The sequence below is a fragment of the Pogona vitticeps genome, chromosome 5 (genome assembly GCF_051106095.1).
Source record: "Pogona vitticeps strain Pit_001003342236 chromosome 5, PviZW2.1, whole genome shotgun sequence".
NCBI lineage: Eukaryota > Metazoa > Chordata > Lepidosauria > Squamata > Agamidae > Pogona > Pogona vitticeps.
The window spans coordinates 47760749-47780823 of NC_135787.1; the positions used below are offsets into that span (position 1 = coordinate 47760749).

Sequence of the window (20075 nt, forward strand, 5' to 3'; positions counted from 1 at the left end):
TTTGATTCTGGTGTGAATGCTGCATTTTGTGGTTCCAATATATACCTGTCCACAACTGCAAGATATCCGCTATACTCCTGCAGTGGTGAGTGGATCCCTTTTGTCCTTTGCTGACCATAACATTTGTTATATTTTTGTGATGGGTCTGAATAGTGTTTGTAGGTTGTGTTTTTTCTCAAAAGTTTCCCCATGCGGTCCGTGACCCCTTCTGTCCCCGCTGCCCTCTGCCTCCCATCCCCATGCGGACAGGAGGCAGAGGGCAGTGGGGGCAGCTTTGGAAGCCCGAAAAGCCAAAAGCTGCCCCAACCTGCATGCCTGCTGCCAGCTTTTGGCTTGCCAGGCTTCGAAAGCTGCACCCGCTGCCCTCTTGTCTCCTGTCCCCTGTCCTCACTGCCCTCTGCCTCCTGTTCCCATTGCCTCCTGTCTCCTGTTGCCGGGCTTCCAAAGCTTTTGAAGCCCAGCAAGCCGAAAGCTGCTCCGTGTAAGGCAGCCAATGTGGGCTCTTGCTGAATTTTGTCAACAGAATCAATTACAGGTAAACCACAATAAAGCCAAGGTAATGGTATTTGCTGAAAGACCTAAAAAGTATATTTGGAAATTAAATGAGGTACATATCAAGCAAGTTGTTGTTGTTTAGTCTTTAAGTCATGTCCGACTCTTAGTGACCCCATGGACCAGAGCACGCCAGGCCCTCCTGTCTTCCACTGCCTCCCAGAGTTTGTTAAAATTCATGTTGGTAGCTTCAATGACACTGTCCCCCATCCCATCCTCAGTCATCTTCTTCTCTTGCTTTCACACTTTCCCAACATCATGGTCTTTTCCAGGGAGTTTTCTCTTCTCATGAGATGGCTAAAGTATTAGAGCCTCAGCTTCAGGATGTGTCTTTCCAGTGAGCACTCATGGTTGATTTCCTTCAGAATTGATAGACTTGTTCTCTTTGCAGTCCAGGGGAAGTACAATGTTATAAATATTTGGGTCTGATAATCCAAGCAAATGGTAAGAGAAATGTGTACTGTATATAAAACATACAGTAGGAAATGCCGAAAAATGCATGGGAACTATATAAAAAAGTTTCTGGTCATGGGGGGGGGGGAAGAAATATGACACCTTGTATTCGACTTTATACAATGAAATTGTTAGTACACATGATCTATGGAGCCTGATATAGTATACCAGCTAACCTGACCACTTTGGAAAGATAGCAATCAAAAATTTTAAGAGTTATATTGCAGCTTCCTACAAGTGCATCAAATGCAGCCATAAGGCTGGAATTTGGGCTCGTAACTGTTGAGGCCAGGCTATGGATATATACGCTGCTATAACATATTGGCTAAAACTGAATTACAATACCTCGGGGCGGGTCCATCTAACATTGCAAGATTGCTTTGTTCCCCCCCCCCCCGGCGGAAGACGCTGGAACATAAGCTAGGGTATTATGGATTTTCACAACATTACCTATTGTCAATGAATATGATCCAGCCAAAAAAATTGATTAAGCAAAGGATTTTAGATATAGAAAGACATAATGATATAAACAATGCCAAAGGATTTATTAAAATAAACCTCTTGAATATATTGTTACCTATGCCATACTTAAACGATTTAAAATATCCTGAAACCAAAAGGGCCTTTATGCTATTGTGCATGGACTTGTTGCCATCTGTAGTGCTGCTCAGAAGATACAACAATCCCCCTTACAAGAGTCGATTGTGTGTATATGCTGAGGGGACTATAGAGACACTGAGTCATGTTATCTTAGAGTGTACAATTTATGAGCGGATTCAGGAATGACTCATTAAACCCAGTATTCCATCCTTAGATGGCAGATATAGAAAGGAGTGTCTACAGAAGCTTTTGGAAGATAAGAATAAATTTAATTATTTCTTTATTAGATTTCTATACCACCCATCTAGAACGTGTTTACTCTGGGCGGTTTACATATACTATAAATATAAACTAAGATAAAACCCGGATTAATCCATGATGGGAAAGGAAAAAAGAAAGAGGGGGAAAGAAGAGAAAAGAAAAAGAAGAAAAGGGGAAGATGGGCTTGGTAATGGCTGTAGGGAAGGCCTGCCTATATAGCCATGTCTTCAAGTTAGCCAGGTGGATCTCAACAGGTAAGTTGTTCCAAAGGCGAGGGGCTACTGCCGAGAAGGCCCGATTTCTGTTCCCCCCCCCACTGGGCCTCTCTTGGCATTACGCCCCTCAGCCACCTGGCCTGACTGGAGTGGGTAATTTGGGTAGAACTGGGCAGAAGAAGGCACTCTGCCAGGTATCAAGGCCCTAAACCATTAAAGGCTTTATATGTAATGTGGAAATCAATGCGGAAGTGAATAGGTAGGCAGTGTAAGGCAGCCAATGTGGGGAAAATATGGTGAAATCTTTTCACCCCTGTTAATAGCCTGGCCGCCATGTTCTGGACCATCTAAAGCAGTGGTCCCCAACCTTGGGCCTCCAGATGTTCTTGAACCACAACTCCCAGGAGCCTTCACCACCACCTCTGTTGGCCAGGATTTCTGGGAGTTGAAGTCCAAGAACATCTGGAGGCCCAAGGTTGGGGACCACTGATCTAAAGCTTCCGCATCACTCTCAAAGGAAGCCCCATGTACAGAGCATTACAGTAGTCTATTCTTGAGACTACGAGCACATGGACCAGCATGGTGAGTGCCCCCGTGTCTAGATAGGGACATCGGTTTCATCCAAGAGAACCTGTAGTTGGTTGGCCACCACCCTATCAACTACCTTGCTGAGAAAAGAAACATTGGCGACAGGCCTATAATTGCCAATGTTGTCCGTTGCCAAGCTTGGTTTCTTTCTAATGGGCCTAATTAGCATTTCCTTGAGAGCAAGAGGAACCTTGCCCTTAAGGAAAGAGGTAACAAACAGAGCGGCCAAATTTGGATGGATGGCCATAAAACTAAGGGATAACTGGCTAAATAATAAGGATAAAACAGGAAGAACTAGATATATAGTATAGAATATAAAGCTGATTAAATTCTATATAGTTTATCAGATGTACAACTTTACTATTGTTATATTATTTTATTGTGCATTGTAATGTATATGTTTAATGGCCAGTGGTTATAATAAACTTTTACATCATGGGAATACCTCATACCTCATCTGAAGACCCACGTGAAATGACTTGGTTTTTAATACTGGAATTATATTTTAATATATTTGTATTTCATATTTTGCTTTTAACCCAGCATTTTGAAGAAAGTATGTATTTGTACTTTTTAATCTGCTAGCACTGGGTCTGTTCAGCTGGCACCATGCTTGTGTATATATTATTTTTTGCACTTATTGGTGGAAGTTGAATGACCAAAGTGGTCAAAACAATAAAAGATTGTAAGGAAGGACCTGCTTCTGCTGAAACCTATAATGCTGATATTAAAAATCTGAAACAGAGCATTAGAGCACAGTGTACAACACCTCTCCTTCCTCATTTTTCCTTTTATATTCTTTGCATTATTATGAATCAGTGCCTGGAATCCTGTTGCACAAGTTGTGCTGTACAACTCTGATGATGTCATCAACCCTGGCCATTTCAGAGGAATGAAAGCCTTTGTATTCCACCCCTCCATGGCCAAGGTTCCAGGATCCCCAGGGGTCCCCTTTGTTTTGGAGAAGCCTTTGGAAGCTACAGAGTGGGGGAAAATCACTTTGCTGTTCCAGGTCCCACTACAGCCACTGAAACTGGTAGCAGTGATTTTGGAGCATTTAAGCATTCCCTTTCATACTCTGCTTGCAGAAGGACATTAAAATATGGGGTCAGCCTGGCCTCCTGGCTACATAGTTGTGTGGCATAACTTGCACAATAGAATTCTGGACACTATGTCTCAATAGCTAGAAGCAATAGATAAAATTCTGAAAGGGTTTTGAAAGCATTACAACAGCTAATATATATTGCGTAATATCCAGCTGGGTAGACACATTTTCAAGAAATCAATAACTGAAAGGAGAACATGTTGATAACATTCAACAGAGTCAAGAGGGACCAGTTACTGGAAAGAATAAAATATTATGCTTGCAGCTAGGTTTCTGGTTCTGAAGAAATGGTCTAAAATCAAAGCCAATCTCCACAGTAGTGCTGAAATTTTCCCTACTGAACCCTGTATACCAAAAACCTGTTCTCTAGAGTTTCCCAGCTTGCTGGAGCAGGTTTAATGGTTGGTAACATAGGAGAAGGGAGTGGATATTGCAATCCTCCAGCTTGAATTTAGAGAAGCTGTTTCTGGGGGCACAATGGCAGGGTGAGATACTTGCTGGTGATTTCAAGAGAGTCTGCTGAGTGCCATAAAGGGTGGATGAATAAGGGCAACTGAAGTGAAGTAAAAGCAATACTTTTTGTACGGTTAAGCTGAAAAAGCATGCAGCTCTTTAAAGGGATGCAAAATCAAAAAAATTTTTGTTCCACTCACTGGTAGACAGTGATGGAAGCTTGTAGTCAGCCAGAAAAGCATTGCATAAGACAGCACTGTTTCTAAAGATGGATTGAACTTTTGTCCTAACTCAATAGCTTCTTCCAACAAGACCACACTTATTCAGTCAACCCATAAATGGTTAAAGAACACTTATGCAAGCCCCACTGGTTCAATGGATCTACTTGGGTTGGCCTAAACAGCTGGATTTGGGTCTATGTGTGTGTCTGTTTAGATAGGAAGTGTGCATCTTTTTAGATTAGCATGAGCCTTGTAGTGCAGCGGTTAAAATGTAGGACTGCAGCGGTTAAAATGTAGGACTGCTTGTGACCTGGGTTCAATCCCAGGTAGCCAGCTCAAGGTTCACATGGCTTTTCATTCTTCCGAGGTTAGTAAATTGCTGGGGGCGGGGCATAAATTCAATAAAAGTAAAGTAAACTGCCCAGAGAGTGCTTTAAAATGCTATGGGGCGGTATATAAGCAGCACACTTTGCTTTTGATTTTGCTTTAATAAATGCAAGAATATGGTGTTGAGAAAATATATTGAGGTTTTTTTCCTCATGCACATTTTTAAAAAAATCACCATCAAGGTCAAATTACATTCAACAGTGTGATGAACATTAATTGAGCATTCAGTTTTTCCGCTATCCTTGATGAATTTGAAAGCTTTACAAATTATGTACTTCAGCTTCATTTCTGCTTAGACAACATTTTAGCTACCATCATATATTTATCTTTGGTAATTGAGAGTGAGACCTCCAAGTCACAGGAAAAGGCCTGCTTCCTAAGCATCACCAGCTTGAGTCATATATATTACAACAGTACCTCAAAAACATCAAATTGCATCATGAAGCACAGAGGGACCTGCTTATAAGAACTTACTTAATGGTTTCGGTTTGTTGGCAAAATTGCTAGCCAGCCTGTCTCTCATATACACACAATTTTATCTACCAGGTATTTGTACTTTAAAAAAAATAATGGAAATATTGCAAGGACACTGTCTAAAATGGTTTCTTTCTTCCCTCTTTCTTCCAGTTTGCTCCCAGTTTTCAAGAGGAGTCTTTGCTATTTTTGGATTTTATGACAAGAAGTCTGTAAATACAATCACATCATTTTGTGGAACGCTCCATGTATCCTTCATAACACCCAGCTTCCCAACAGATGGAACTCACCCATTTGTAATCCAGATGAGGCCTGACCTCAAGGGAGCACTTTTGAGCCTGATTGAATATTATGATTGGAACAAGTTTGCATATCTCTATGACAGTGACAGAGGTAAGATATTATTTATGACTCACTAAAATTAATTTCCCAGCACAAACCTAATTGAAATGATTAAGCAGCATGGCAGTGCCAAGTGTAACAGAAGGTAACATTTTCATAAGATTTGGCCTTGGAAGTTTTAAGAGACGAAGTGGGAACAGTGATCTTTCCTATACCAAGGGAAACTGAAGACTGAGTTTCTGTTTGTGGGTCTGTTCCAAAAAAAGAGGAAAGCATAAATCTTTATATCCCAACAAACTTTTCATGGATCATGAAGTATTCTAAAACAAGCCCTTCTGATGAAGGGATCCTGAGGTGTAAGATGGGGATAGAGAGAGTGCTGCAATCTTCAAGTCTCAGTTCCCTCCAAAACCTTCTTTGGGCACTTGTCAGCAGGGCAGAATGAAGTGAGCAGAATTAATTGACCAGCTTTTGGCTTGTGGTCCTTTCAATGTGACTTGTCTGCAACATCTAGTGAACAAGTCCCCTCCTCTCCAAGCACTGGAAGGAATCTGAGTTAGATGCTCTCTGAGACAAGTCTCCATGAGGAATATGGCTGGTGTCTGACAGGCCTTTGGATCCATTTAATCCAGGTCCTCTAATTCAGTGGTCTCCAACCTTGGGCCTCCAGAGGTTCTTGGACTTCAACTCCCAGAAATCCTAGCCAGCAGAGGTTGTGGTGAAGGCTTCTGGGAGTGGTAGTCCAAGAACATCTGGAAGCCCAAGGTTGGGGACCACTGCTCTAATTCACCCATCAGCACACACTCCAAATGTTGCTTTTTGCTAGGTTGCAAAGCCAGTGTCCCTAACTGGAGAGTAGCTTCCATGGTGGGTAGAAGGAACAGAAGGGGCATCTGATATATGAGCTCGAAATACTACTACAATCTTAACACCTTATAGTGAGGATCTCCTCCTTCCTTCACATTCCTGGGATTTCGGGAATGAAGCTCAAGTTGCCAAAAAAAAACCACCCCTTCTGTTAAAAGCAATGGCTTCCATGGCATAACTATTCCTAGGAAATTTCTAGTAGTTGTCAGAAAAGAACTGAAAGGAGGCTTTCTTAAGACCAAAACTGTTTGTTCACTTGTTTGCCTTTCCTATTTTCTTATCACTTTTACTATCCTCTCTGCTTTTTTGTAATGGCTTGCCTGAGGAAGAAATCCTGTGATCTTGGAAGCATGTGTGGAATTTTGTGATTGAGAGTAGGGAAATGATCTAGTCAATGCAAGGTCAATACAAAAAATAAAACAAGCAATGCAGTGTGAACATTAGAAAATGTTTAAATTTGGGTGGGGAAATATTGCATTTTTTATTCAAAAAATAAGCATATTTTTATGTGGGGGAAAATAACCTAATATAGAAATGGGTACAGAATGAGAAAAGTGGAGGGACATGAATAGGAAAAAAATGGATTGATTCTCTGGCTTGCTGTAAATTAGTTCTATACGCCAGAAGTGCATTTCTCAGTGGGCTGCCACTGAAGAAGCATTATTCCTAGTGCTGGATTTACACAAGACCTAAGTAAGTTATATTTTAGAGTCTCAGTATGAGAGACCTTTAAGCAGAAAATGATGTTTTACACAGTGTTAACAGTTTTGGTAAGGCTATGGGACCTCTTAAATTTTGATGCACTTTTGTACCTCAGAATGCCTTAATCTGGCCATGATTACTTCTCATTGTGCCTGCAAGGAAATGTTTTCTTTGAAGAGGAGCCAGTGTATCATATGAAAGGACAAAGGTAATGATGATCTAGTGAGGTTGACTAAGGATTCAAGTGACTATGATTAAACAGAACTGCAACTGGACATTGACTAGTATTATACTTAAAAAGCTTTGAGTCAAAATAAGTCAATTGGCAAACTTAAATTAACATATATTTATATCCACTGTTATGTATGACCTTTCTTACAGAGATAGTAGTGTCCTCGGTAGTAATAAGTAGTCAGGGTTTTTTTTTTAATTCAAAAGAAAAGTTATCACTGTAGAACTATGCACACTAATGTCTAGCGGACAAGAGCCATTCTCCTTTAACAACCTATTAAAAGGAATTCATTTGGAAAGTCTAATGGCGGCAGCTATAAAATAATTGATTATGTTTTACATTCATTCTGTTATCCTTGTATCATAATTCATGTTAGAGAAACTGAGGCACAAGAAAGTGACAATTCTTATTTGGCAAAGGGATCACTTCAAAAGTGACTGGACTCTGTTGTCTGCACATCTGTAAATATCCGTCAAATCCATTTTAAAAACTACATCATCATTAAACTTAATTTAGAGGTGAACAATATATTTTCTACAAAAAAGGGAACTGGCTTCTCACAATAATTTCTGTGGAAGAATAGCACCATTGGAAGGGGGTAGTGTAAAGTAGGAAAACAGCAGTATTGGAAGGGATTAGCCCCCTGTACACCCCTCATTTTAAAAATGACAACCACTTACAACAATTGCTTTCCACCCCTTGCTTTCTCAGACACTCATTTATAGCCACAGGTCACTGCTTGGAGAATTAGCAAGTAGAAAGAGGTGAAGCACAGATTACTGCTTCTATGCTGTACATTGCTGTCTCCTAAAGTTGGTGATGTGGCTTGGATTTCACATTTGCCTGGAATCTCTACTTGAGCACTTAGCTAATTGCTCATGGGGTTCTGTCAAGACATAAGATTCTTTTAAAAGGCCCTTGATGCACATTTCTGGATAGTGTCTCTCTCTCTCTCTCTCTCTCTCTCTCTCTCACACACACACACACACACACACACACACACAACACACACACACACACACACACACACACACACACACACACACACACACACACACACACAAAAGTAGAATTACCAGTAACATGCAGCTCTTCTTTCTAGCCGCCTAGAAGAAAATCTCATTAACTGAGATCTGAAACAATCCAGAAGTCTTTTGTTTACTTGTTAAACTTATATTAAGAAAGGAAGAGGAAGTAAGGATTTAAAAGATTTATCTTGCAACTGTAATTATGGAACTCAATGCTTTTCCACAACAGTCAGAATTGTAGAATAAATTGAAACAAGAGTATCAAAAACATAGTGGAAAAAAGTTGAGGTTATGAATAAGGGAGGAAGGAAGCCAAAGAAAAGAGGGAGGTATGTAATCATGAGGAGGAGGTTTTACAGATTTAAAGGGATGGACTTTAGGATACAGGATTTTAAGGAGGGGTATAGCTAAGTGAGTTTGGTATGTGACTGTGGAGCCAGATGTTGGGAGTAGAGATGAGCACAAACCTTGTATTCCTTTTCCACACCTCCCTAGCTAGATTCCCCCACTCACCAACTGGCGCGTGCTCCTTTCCACCTTCTCTTTGGCTGTTCAGCCAGTCCCCAGCAAGAGCACGGGCTTACCTGCCCCACCTCCTTTGTTGATGGCCCACTAAGACAAGGAAGCAGGACAGGCAAGCCTGTACTTCTGCCGGGGACTGGCTGAACAGCCAAAGAGGAGGAGGAAAGGAGTGTGTGCTGGCTGGTGAGTGGGCCATTGGCCAAGGAGAGGAGGGAAATGAACATGTGGCACCTGTGGTGGATTGGGGCTGTGCAGCTGAACCAGAGTTGCTGCCCATTTGCTTCCAGTCGCAGCCAGAACCCCATGTGCTTGGGGTGGAGCCCCATCCCATGGTAGCAGAAAATTAGAGAGAATGTTGCTGAAAAGTGTCAGAATTGGCTTGATACCACACTATTATTATTATTATTATTATTATTATTATTATTATTATTATTATTATTATTATTATTATTATTATTATTATTATTATTATTATTATTATTATAAACTCCCTCCTGAGATTCGTATGGACCCTTCGCTGGGCATTTAGGCAAGCCTTCCCTCCAGCCACTCCTTGATTTATTTTGTTCCTCCATCTTGATTTGTTGTCTTTAGAGGCATTACTTTGTTCTTACCGTATATTTTAAATTATTTATTTTATATGTTGTTAGCTGCCCAGAGTAATCAGTTGACTTCATGAGCGGGGTATAAATTCAATAAATAAATAAAAAAATCAATTGTTATTAACAACAGCAAAGCTATACATGAGACAACATTTCTAGTTGTGTTTTTATAGGAAATTAAAGGAAGACATATGCAAAGAAGAGAATGCCTGTTTAACTTTTATGTTATAAGCTGCCTTGGGTCCTTTTAAGAAGAAAGGTGGGGTATAAATAAATAAATAAATAAATAAATAAATAAATAAATAAATAAATAAATAAATAAATAAATAAATAAATAAATAAATAATATATAAAAGTTCTGCCCACACTTGAGAAGTACATTTGATTTACATTTTAATAACAAGCTTTTCTAAGTCACTTCTACCAAATGAAATCACTATCCACCGTGCAGCTCTTCATCCATCGTTGCATTTCTCCCAGTTTTGCAGTGCAGTTTACTGATTAGCAAATGCTAATCAGTAAGGAGGAATGTGTTAAAAATGCAAACTATTTTGCATGCATTTCCCCCATTGTATGATTTATTTTGCACATACTATAGAAGAAGGGCAGGTAAATATGTCTATTTGGCTAGGATCCAAGAGGATGCTGCTGTTAGTTTCCCAGAGCGGAGCTCAGACAGTCAATGCTCTCACTGCTCCATGCCTGTGCATTATTAGGACTGGGGAAGTACTCCATAGTTTTCTGGCACTGTGTAATGCTTCAATCATAGTAAATATAGTTTGTACTACAGTTCATAAGTTCTTCTCAATATCCATCATGACTGTGGATGATAACAACTTTGTGCAAATCAACACGACATATCACGATTTCTGTGTTATGTCTGTGTTCAGTATTTGAGGTTTTGTACAATTTCTGTCATTAAAACAAAGTGCTCTTTTTGCCCAAACTGTTTTACCAACAAGTGAGTGGATATGGGTAAGTGATAACAAGTGCCTCAAACCTCTGTATGGAAGAGACAGGTAATAATTAAGAAATCTTATCATGTAGTAGATCCCATGGGATAGCTGTGTATAGAAAATACTTCCCTGCACATAAAAGAATATCAGTCAGTTCAACATTTACAGTGTATTCCTTCTTGAAAGAGTAGGAGAACAAGTATTCGGTATTAGAATGTTTCTCGGCATTCTTCCATTAGACTATGACCACTGGATGTTTGCAAACATTTTCAGTATCATGAGAACTAGATTTTTTTAAAAAAAAAATGCAGTCTTTCAGAGAAGTTTAAAAATTCTGCCAGATTTTGGACAAATGTCTTCCTGAGAGGATGAACAGTTTACAGCCAGCCAGGTACATGTCCCTTAATTAAGCATAACTTTCTATGGCCTGCTACCTTTGACTTTAATCTTTTCTTGTCTAACAACTGCTGGGAGAAACAGCCAGAGTCTTTGATGAAAGATGTTGTTTGAGAGGTGCCACCGTGCAGTCAGTTCAGTGTTCTATCAATTTTTCTGAACTAAAACATCACTCTGACATTTCACATAATTGCCTCATTTCAATCTTTCCCATCAAAGATTAGACTGTACTCACCAGGCAGGCTCATAATGAGCACTGGATGTGCACCATTGTTTTCTCTTGTTTCAGATGAGTATTCAGAAGATTTAAGTTATTAGAAAAAAAAGACTTGTGATGTTTATTCCCAGCTTCACTCAGTCCAGCCCTTTGAGTCCGCATGGACACACATAGCCCAAGGAATGCTACCTAAGTTATTTAAAAACCATGTGAGGTTTTTTCCACACTCCAAAAATAATTATTGGTATGATTACTATGGCCCTTCTGATATATCCTTTACTGTTCAACATGCAAAATAATTTGCTACTTTCTTCAAAGATTATATCATAAGTATTGCTATACTAGACCAGAGCTATGCTGCAGGATATGCTAGACAGGTTTTGTTTCAGTGCTTTAGTCCATGGCCTCATTTTTCACATTGTTTACATGCACTTTAGGTAAATAGGGATGAGGTGATAAAAACTTTAGAACGCAGCGCCAAGATTGGCTTGTTTTTCCTCTTGAAACATTTATGTGTGGCAGGGGTTGACTCATGCCATGTCAGAAAGGTGTGATTAAATAAGAAAATCAGAAAGGAAAATTAACATTCAGGATGTAATGAGTACTCAGCATTTTTTTTCTCTCCCTGCAATTTTTATCATTTTGCAATGGAGAATCCCTCCAGGATCCCCGTGGAATGTTGGTAATTTCATGGTGCAACAGCAGGGAAAAATAATGAATACTGCCTCCCCCTGCATTTGCTGTGGAAGAAAAAGTTTGACAGGACTGCACTGCGCTTGTGTCTGGAATGTTAACAGGATCTTTTTAAAAAAAATCTGTTTACCACTCTTGTCAATTTCAGGCTCTTACATCTATCAATTTCAAATGGGTGTGTTAGTGACTGGGAGGGTGTTGTTTCCTTTTTCAATTTCATAATCTTGGGGTGCAACTACAAAGGGAGGGAATGTGAATTCATTTGCTGTGAAGTCACACCAGGGAATTTTGCTTTTCTTGGGTCTGTTCGCATTAACTGGCCACACAGGGAGAGAGGAGCTAATTCACTGGCAGATTGGTTTACGGCTTCTTAAAGCAGCTCTCCTTGTAGCTCTGCAGGAGATGCAGTTATAGGACAACTACCTAATAATTTGTAAGCAAGGGTTGCATGGCAATGTCCTTGTCTTGTTTCCGCCTCATTAGCTATATCTTTGGGGGTTGACTACTTGCCCTAGTTCAACAGCACTGGCACCAAGATCTTTACTACTACTACTACTACTACTACTACTACTACTACTACTACTACTACTACTACTACTACTACTACTACTACTACTACTACTATTACTACTACTACTGCAGCAGCGGCAGCAGCAGCAGCAGCAGCAGCAGCAGCAAATAGGTTGCCTTCCCAAACTGGATCTTTATTCCCCACCTCCCACGAGCTACTGTGCCATCACACCAACAATCAGCATACTTTTTTCTGCATCGGTTCAAGTCATCCAACTGCCTGAACCTATGTGAATGGATCTCTTTTTTTAAAAGTAGAAGCCCAAGTAGCAGAGGGAATAATTATGAACTTGGAGTATTAGTGTACTCCAGGTTGATTCACATTTCCTTTTGCATCGTGTGGACAATGGAAAAAATGCAAATCAGGCTGTCTCAGTCCTGTAATATTTCTCCTATTTTTTGCCAGTGTGGTTGCACCCTTATACTCGTTAATTTCAAATTACAGTGGACCCTTGACTTACAGACGGCTCGACTTACATACTTTTCGAGTTACAGACTCTCTGGCTGCAAAGTTTAGGTTCGACTTACAGACCAGAAAAAAACCCAAAATGGAACAAAAATGGAACAAAAGCAGCTGGTTACGGGATTAATTGGTTTTCAATGCATTGTAGGTCAATGGAGACTCGACCTACAGACTTTTCGGCCTGCAGCCACCATTCCAATACAGATTAATTCCGTAAGTAGAGGGTCCACTGTAGTTTGCCAGCCTCAAATGGATATGAAGGGCTGCTAAGGAATCAGGCGGAGAATTGTGTCAGTATTCTCCACTAGCTAAGGCTTTCTCAGAAAGAAACTGAGGACATTTTGCTGGCCAGGAAATTGTGGGAGAGGGAAGTAAAATGGTAGAAAATCCTGAAGAACGAGGTGAGACAAAAAAAAATCTAGGTTCAAAACCCTGGTGAAAGTATTCTAATTGGGAGGATAGAATGAGACTAAGAACCTACTCAGTTTTGCCTACATATAAAAACTGTAATGGTATCATCATAATCATCACCATCTTAGAATTGCAGAGCTAGATGGAACACTTTGGGCCTCAGCTGCAGCCCTTGGCAAGGAAACATTGTTAATTATAGTTAAAGTAAGACCACAGTATCCCCAGGGAATTGGTTCCAAGCCCCCCTGCAAATGCCAAAAATTATAGAAGTAGCAAACCCTATGTTTGCCATAGTCTCTGGTTCCTTCTAATGGCCAGTTCTGGTAATACACCTTGGAAACACATACCTGTATCCAGGTTTTATCATTTAATCTTTTCTGTCAGCAGATAAGTGAAACTATGGATAATGACCCTGTGGATACGGTGGTCCTATTCATACTAGTTCTTTTCACTATTTACAAGCTCTCACAAAGGGCTACTTAAATTATGACGTGAGACAGTCCCCCAATAGACTGGCTGCTTGAGGAGGGTTGTATCACGTGTTTCTTTGTAGCCTAACAAGCTTGCAGCATAAGAGCTGTCCTCCTAAGGGGGCAGAATGAACAGGCGATGTGTCCAAATAAGTGAATTAGCATATTTAAATTGTTACTATTGATTCAGTGCAGTGGTTAGGTTTTGTAAAGTTTGCTGCAGTGAGGCTTTGTTAACTGAAAAATGGGTTTAACTTTTTTAAAGGTTTTTTAAAAAATAGCAAATGTCCTGCTGTGCTATCCAATGGCATTTTCTTTTTTTAAAAAAATAATGATGATAATTGCTGTGGTCCTTCCAAAATATGGCAAAATTACCATCCCCTCCACACACACTAGAGGTCACAAGAGGACTTTTTGAGCAGTGTAGACTCAACAGTAACTGCCAGTGGCTCTCCAGTTTTTCAGAGAAGAGTTTCTTAGTCCTAACTACAAAGTTGAAAGATTAGAATCTTCTGGGTATAAAACATGGGGTTCCCCACTGAGCTGTAGCTTCTTCGCCCATGCCAACTGTCTTCTGTTTCTTGAAATACTATTTCTTAATGTGTTCATTTTTAAGACATTTGCATATTTATTCTACAACTTGACCATTTGTAAAGTATCAGTGATTACAACATGTATACGAGAATAGAAACTGTTTCTTGAATGCATCAGTTGTGAACATATAGTATGACAATCAAGCATGAGTGCTCCAAAATGAGTAAGAATGAGCCAACATTGTAAGTTCGTTGTAAGTATTCATGATGATTCTTTTCAGATTCAAGAAATCTGGATGGTGTATTCAGATACTTGGGAGACACTTAGGAAATGTTAGAATGTGTAGAGTTATACACAGAGCTAGGAAGAGTGTCCATGCTGGCGAGGAAATTCTGAGACCTGTAGCCCAAAAAGTAACTTTTCCAAGTTTTGGTGTATGTGGCCAAAAATGCTTCCTAGCCACTCCTCTGGAGCCATTCATCATCTACAAAAAAGGGCTGGCATTTGCACTTTTTTAAATGGTGAAGGCAAAAAATGTCTCACTGTCCTGGTAGGCAGTGGCTTACCATAACAGTTATGAAGTTCACAGAGGCTGATGTTCTTTTCACTGAGTGGATATTTTCCCTTCACAGCTTCTTAAAGTGGAAGCAAAAGGAAAGTAATCAGTAGCATTTTTCAATGAGGATGGGAAGGGAAACAAAGCTATTACTTGACAGAATGTCATTCACAAGAGCATGCATTAACACCCCCTCCACCCCCCTTAATCAATGGAATGGTGATGGGAACCTCACCAGAACTGATTTGAATTTGGAGCAGCAATTATAAGGAAAATGCCCTTTTCCATTGTTCTCCTGACTCCAGTGTGTGACTTCCCCTGACCTCTGAATCCTTACTAATGGCTCTGAATATCACTCAAATGATATGAACTGATTCAAACATGTCCCAAAAATGTATCACTTTACAACATAGCCAAGTAATTTTGTGTGCATCTGCATATGGCACAATGGTGCAAGAGGTGTTTGGGTTATGTGTTTCCGAACATCTGAATGAGTTCTAAAATGATAGCAATGCTATTTGGAGTGGTAAGCATTGTCTGTTGAGAGCTATAGAAAATCGGAATAATTCTGTCCCACTTATATAATAGTATGGATTGTTCTACTTAACAGAAACATAAGGAAAATGGTTCCATCTGATTATGTTCAACCCCTGGCCTGTCTAGCTCACCAGTATCTGTTCTGACCATCAGTAGCTGCCTGGAGTTTCAGCTGAAAGCCTTTCCTACCCCTACCTGGAAAAGCCGGGCATGTGTCCCAACTCTGAACCCATGATTTCTCTCATACAGACAACACCCTATGCTACAGTATATGACCCTTCTGAACAGTAATAGGTGTGGGCTATTAATATCTTTGTATAAATATATCTAAGCTGGGGATGAAAGGAAAGATAGAAAGGTTAAGAGAGAAGCTTTGAGTGTATTTTGTCTCAGGTACAGATGAACAAATGGCTGCATTTAGTTATTGACTTAGCTGGTACAATTACAGTGGTGCCTCGCAAGACGAATGCCTCGTGGGATGAAAAACCTGCAAAGCAAATGGTTTTTGTCATCACTGTGGTGCCTCTCAAGATGGCTTCTTCTATGGCCATGCTTCGCAAGATGATTTCCCCCCCCCCAGACCAATGCCTCGCAAGACAAAAATATTTCATTTGTCTTGCGAGGGTCCCACAGGAATGCATTGCAGTGCATTCCTATGGGAAACCGCTTTTCACAAGATGAAAATTTTGCAAGACAGCGCTACTCACGGAATGAATTACTCATCTTGCGAGGCACCACTGTACATCTATACATTTCTCCTGAAAGGTCTTTTTTTCAAGAGACAGCATTGTACAATAGGCCCAGATCTGACAGCAGTCTTTTTCTAAAGGTGCCTATAGTAAAGACAAGTGGACCAAGTTACAATCACTTCATCATTTTCCCTGCATAGATATTTCTAGGATTCCAAGCAATTTATGGCTATGGCTGCTTTTATTTCACTATTATCACTGCTAATTGCATAGGGGGTCTTTTTCATCCTAGGAGTATGTTGTCAGAACAGTCATGTACATAGGTTCCAGCACAAAAGAAACTTGTGTCACCCCTGAAGGCTAACAAACTTGGCTATGGCAAAAATCTTTTATGGACTCTATATAGCCTGCTTCATAGGATGCATGAAGTGTTATCTCAGTTCACAGGCATATGTGTACACTTACACATCTGGGGTAAGGTGTGAGGGTGGGATTGTGAACACTGAGGTTAGAGAGAAATAAGATGAGGCAAAGTAATTATTACTCATATTTTTGCAGTATTTTTTGCATTTTAGTTCCCTCGGGCTCCACTAGTTATAATACAGTGGTGCCTCCACTTACAACCATAATCCATTCCAGAAGATAGATGTAACTCGAAATAGTTGTAAGTCGAAGCACGATTTCCCATAGGGATGCATTAAAATGCAATTAATCCGTTCCGGCTGAAGAAAAAAATCACCACCACCACCACCCAAAAAACTCATTGGAAACGTGATTAATCCCTTTTGGCTGAGGGGGGTGGGGGAGAAAAGCAATCAAGCATGCAAGACCCATTGGAAGTGCACAGAAAACAAATGGAGCAGATTGGAAATACATAGAGAACAAAGGGCGCAGGTTGGAAATGCAAAGAAAATAAAGGAAAAAAGCAAGGGAAACATGCAGGACCCATCGGAAATGGGGAAAGAACTCCCAAAAAGCAACCAAACCGCCAATACCCATCAGAAATGGGAAAGCCAAAAAACAAACAAATCCCCGCAAGACCCATTGGAAATGGGGAAAAAACCCCAAAAGCAACCAAACTCCCCAAGACCCATCAGAAATGGGGGAAGCCAAAAAACAAACAAATCCCTGCAAGACCCATTGGAAATGGGGGGAAAAAACCCCAAAGCATCCAAACCCCCCAAGACCCATCAGAAATGGGGGAAAGCAAAAAAAAAAAACTAAGACCCATCGGAAATGGGGGAAAACCCCAAAAAAGCAACCAAACCCTCCAAGACCCATTGGAAATGGGGGAAAAACAACAAACCCCACTCCCCAAGACCCATCACAGCACAGAAACATAATCCCCCAGCTCAAAACCACGCTGCAAAAACATCCAGAACATTTTTTAAAAAGCAGAAAACAGCACCTTACTTTACAAGGCAGCACGAAGCCTCCCTGCAAACACACACACTCACATTCTCAGAAGCAGAAGGAGGCAGTCGCAAGCCTCCAACAATGACGCACACTCTCTAACTACTGGGGCAAAAGGGCTACAAAGAAGCAGCCTTGTCGCCACCTACAGTTAGCAATTTGAATTTCCCGCCTTTTCCCCCTGCCTTTTTCTGTTTGTAAGTGGAAGGTCTGGTCGCAAGTAGACCGGAGTAGAGCTGGTCGTAACTCAAAATGGTCGTAAGTAGATACGTTTGTAAGTCGAGGCACCACTGTACTAAGGACTTGTATATATGTATCTGCCAACTGAGGTAATGTAATGTGTATTTGACAAAGCAGACTGTCTGTGAAAGCTTATGGCATGATAAAACATGGTAATATTTTTGGTGGTAGAAGATACTTTTAGGGCGTTTTGGCTGTTATTCTAGAAATTCTATATAGATTTGAGTTGGCTTGTTGCAAGTACTTCACCCCTGTTTCTTTTTACATTCACCAGGGTTGTCAACGTTACAAGCTGTTCTGGATACTGCAGCTGAAAAGAAATGGCAAGTCACTGCTATAAATGTCGGAAATATTAACAATGATAGAAAAGATGAGACATACCGCTCATTGTTTCAAGATTTGGAGTTGAAAAAGGAAAGGCAAGTAATTCTCGACTGTGAACGGGATAAAGTCAACGACATTGTAGACCAGGTTTGCTACTCTCCATTTTTCAATGTCTAACAATGTGAGCATATGTGAAATGTATCGATGAGCACTTGTTTATCTCCAGGATTAATTAATTAATTTATATCGCGATTCTGTTACCAAAAGCTACCTGCTCTTGTTTATTTTGACAATACAAAAATATTTTTATGGTGCTGATAATTCACAGAAATCCTGTTGTTCAAATAAAATCCCAGTGTTGTCTGTGTTGTATGTAAAAATTCAAACTCACTGCGGTGTGGACCTAAAGTACTTCTTGTTATGAGTGGATGTCTTTTGTGCTAGTACTTGAGAGTTAGTGCTAATTTCCATTAATTTCCAACTCTTGCTGTGGCCCTTTTACCACACTGTACGATAGTCGTTCTGATAGTCAGGATGTTCTGATAATCAGGAATGGCTGTGGTATGCAAGGGACTGTACAGGAGGACAGAATGGAAGGCCCCACTATGTATGTCTATGTTGTGTATAGAACTGCAGGCAAAACTAACAGAGCCACCATGTCTTTGCTCATTATTGGATATTTGCAGGATGGAACCAACAGGAGTTCTCCCCACCTCATATTCCTAGTTTAATAATTATTTTTATGCACGGAAACACATTGCATTATAATGATGCATGTCTCAGTGCAATTTTGACTCTCGCCCTGGAAAAATGCCTGTGGATGTTCTTGCTTCTCTCTTTACATCTCCCTATATATGCTGCTCCTCACGGAAAAGTGAGCAAACAGAACTGCTTTCAGGTTGTAGTAGCAAGCTGAGAAGTCTAGTGCAGAATGTTTTGCATCTCTCCTGAGTTCTCAAAGCTAGGAGAGACCATTATTTTAGTGCTTGAGTTGATGAAGATCTGTGAAGGGGTAATTCTGTGTAATTCTGATCATCAGAGGAAATTAAGGGCTCAAGCCCATAATGAATTGAAGAGATCTTGGGTTTTGTTGAATCAAAGATAAATTAAATGATACTGAGTCAGATCCACACTGCTAGCTAAGCTGAAGTACTTGGAGTACAGCCCATTTGGTTCCATTCATACAACTGGACTAAATCAGCAAAAAATCCATGTACTTCAGCTAATTGCAGAACAGATTATACTTATTCCTTAACTGTACCATTCCTTGTTATTCCCCCCGCCCGCCCCTGTAGATGCTCATAATGGGGAATAGATGTGAGAATGTTTCCACTGCACAAGGTATGCCAGAGATTTCCAAGACAGATACAAAATTAATGATGCAAAAAGCAAAGCAAAGCGTGCTGCTTATATACCGCCCCATAGCACTTCAAGCACTCTCTGGACGGCTTGCAAGTTAATTATGCAGGCTACACATCCCCCCCCCCAGCAAGCTGGGTACTCATTTTACCGACCTCGGAAGTATAGAAGGCTGAGTCAACCCTGAGCCGCTACCTGGGATTGAATCCCAGGTCATGAGCACAGTTTTGGCTGCAGTACAGCGGTTTAACCACTGCACCACGAGGCCTTCTGTGGGCAATAACTTTGTATAATGTTTGAATAATACTGTATAGCATATGGGTGGGACCCACAAAAATGCTGCAGCATATCTAGCCAGCCTTCCTGTCCTTCAGGATTCCATAAGCTGGAAGGTGCCCAAGCAGGCCAGTTTCTATTACCTTTTCCATGCACATTTTCTGCTTTAAGCTCCCAAGTGAAATTCATAATTCTGAGATGCCTTGTCGTCGTCATTTAGTCATGTCCGACTCTTCGTGACCCCATGAACCAGAGCACGCCAGGCCCTCCTATCCTCCACTGCCTGCCATAGTTGTGTCAATTTCATGTTGGTTGCTTCGCCCACACTGTCCAGCCATCTCATCCTCTGTCATCCCCTTCTCGTCTT

The 20075-nt window shown here is 40.5% G+C and overlaps 1 protein-coding gene across 6 annotated transcripts in view; it reads left to right on the forward strand.

Moving 5' to 3' along the window:
• Positions 1–20075, forward strand: part of GRIA2 (glutamate ionotropic receptor AMPA type subunit 2) — a 107166-nt gene that overhangs the window by 52499 nt on the left and 34592 nt on the right. For all 6 annotated transcript variants that reach the window (XR_012087694.2, XM_073001517.2, XM_073001514.2 and 3 more), the window contains 2 exons: positions 5463–5702; positions 18024–18220. Coding sequence is in view for 5 of the 6 variants with exons in the window: in XM_073001517.2 (XP_072857618.1) it covers positions 5463–5702; positions 18024–18220 (437 nt within the window). In the remaining variant the exon portion in view is untranslated. The remainder of the gene's footprint in view (positions 1–5462; positions 5703–18023; positions 18221–20075) is intronic.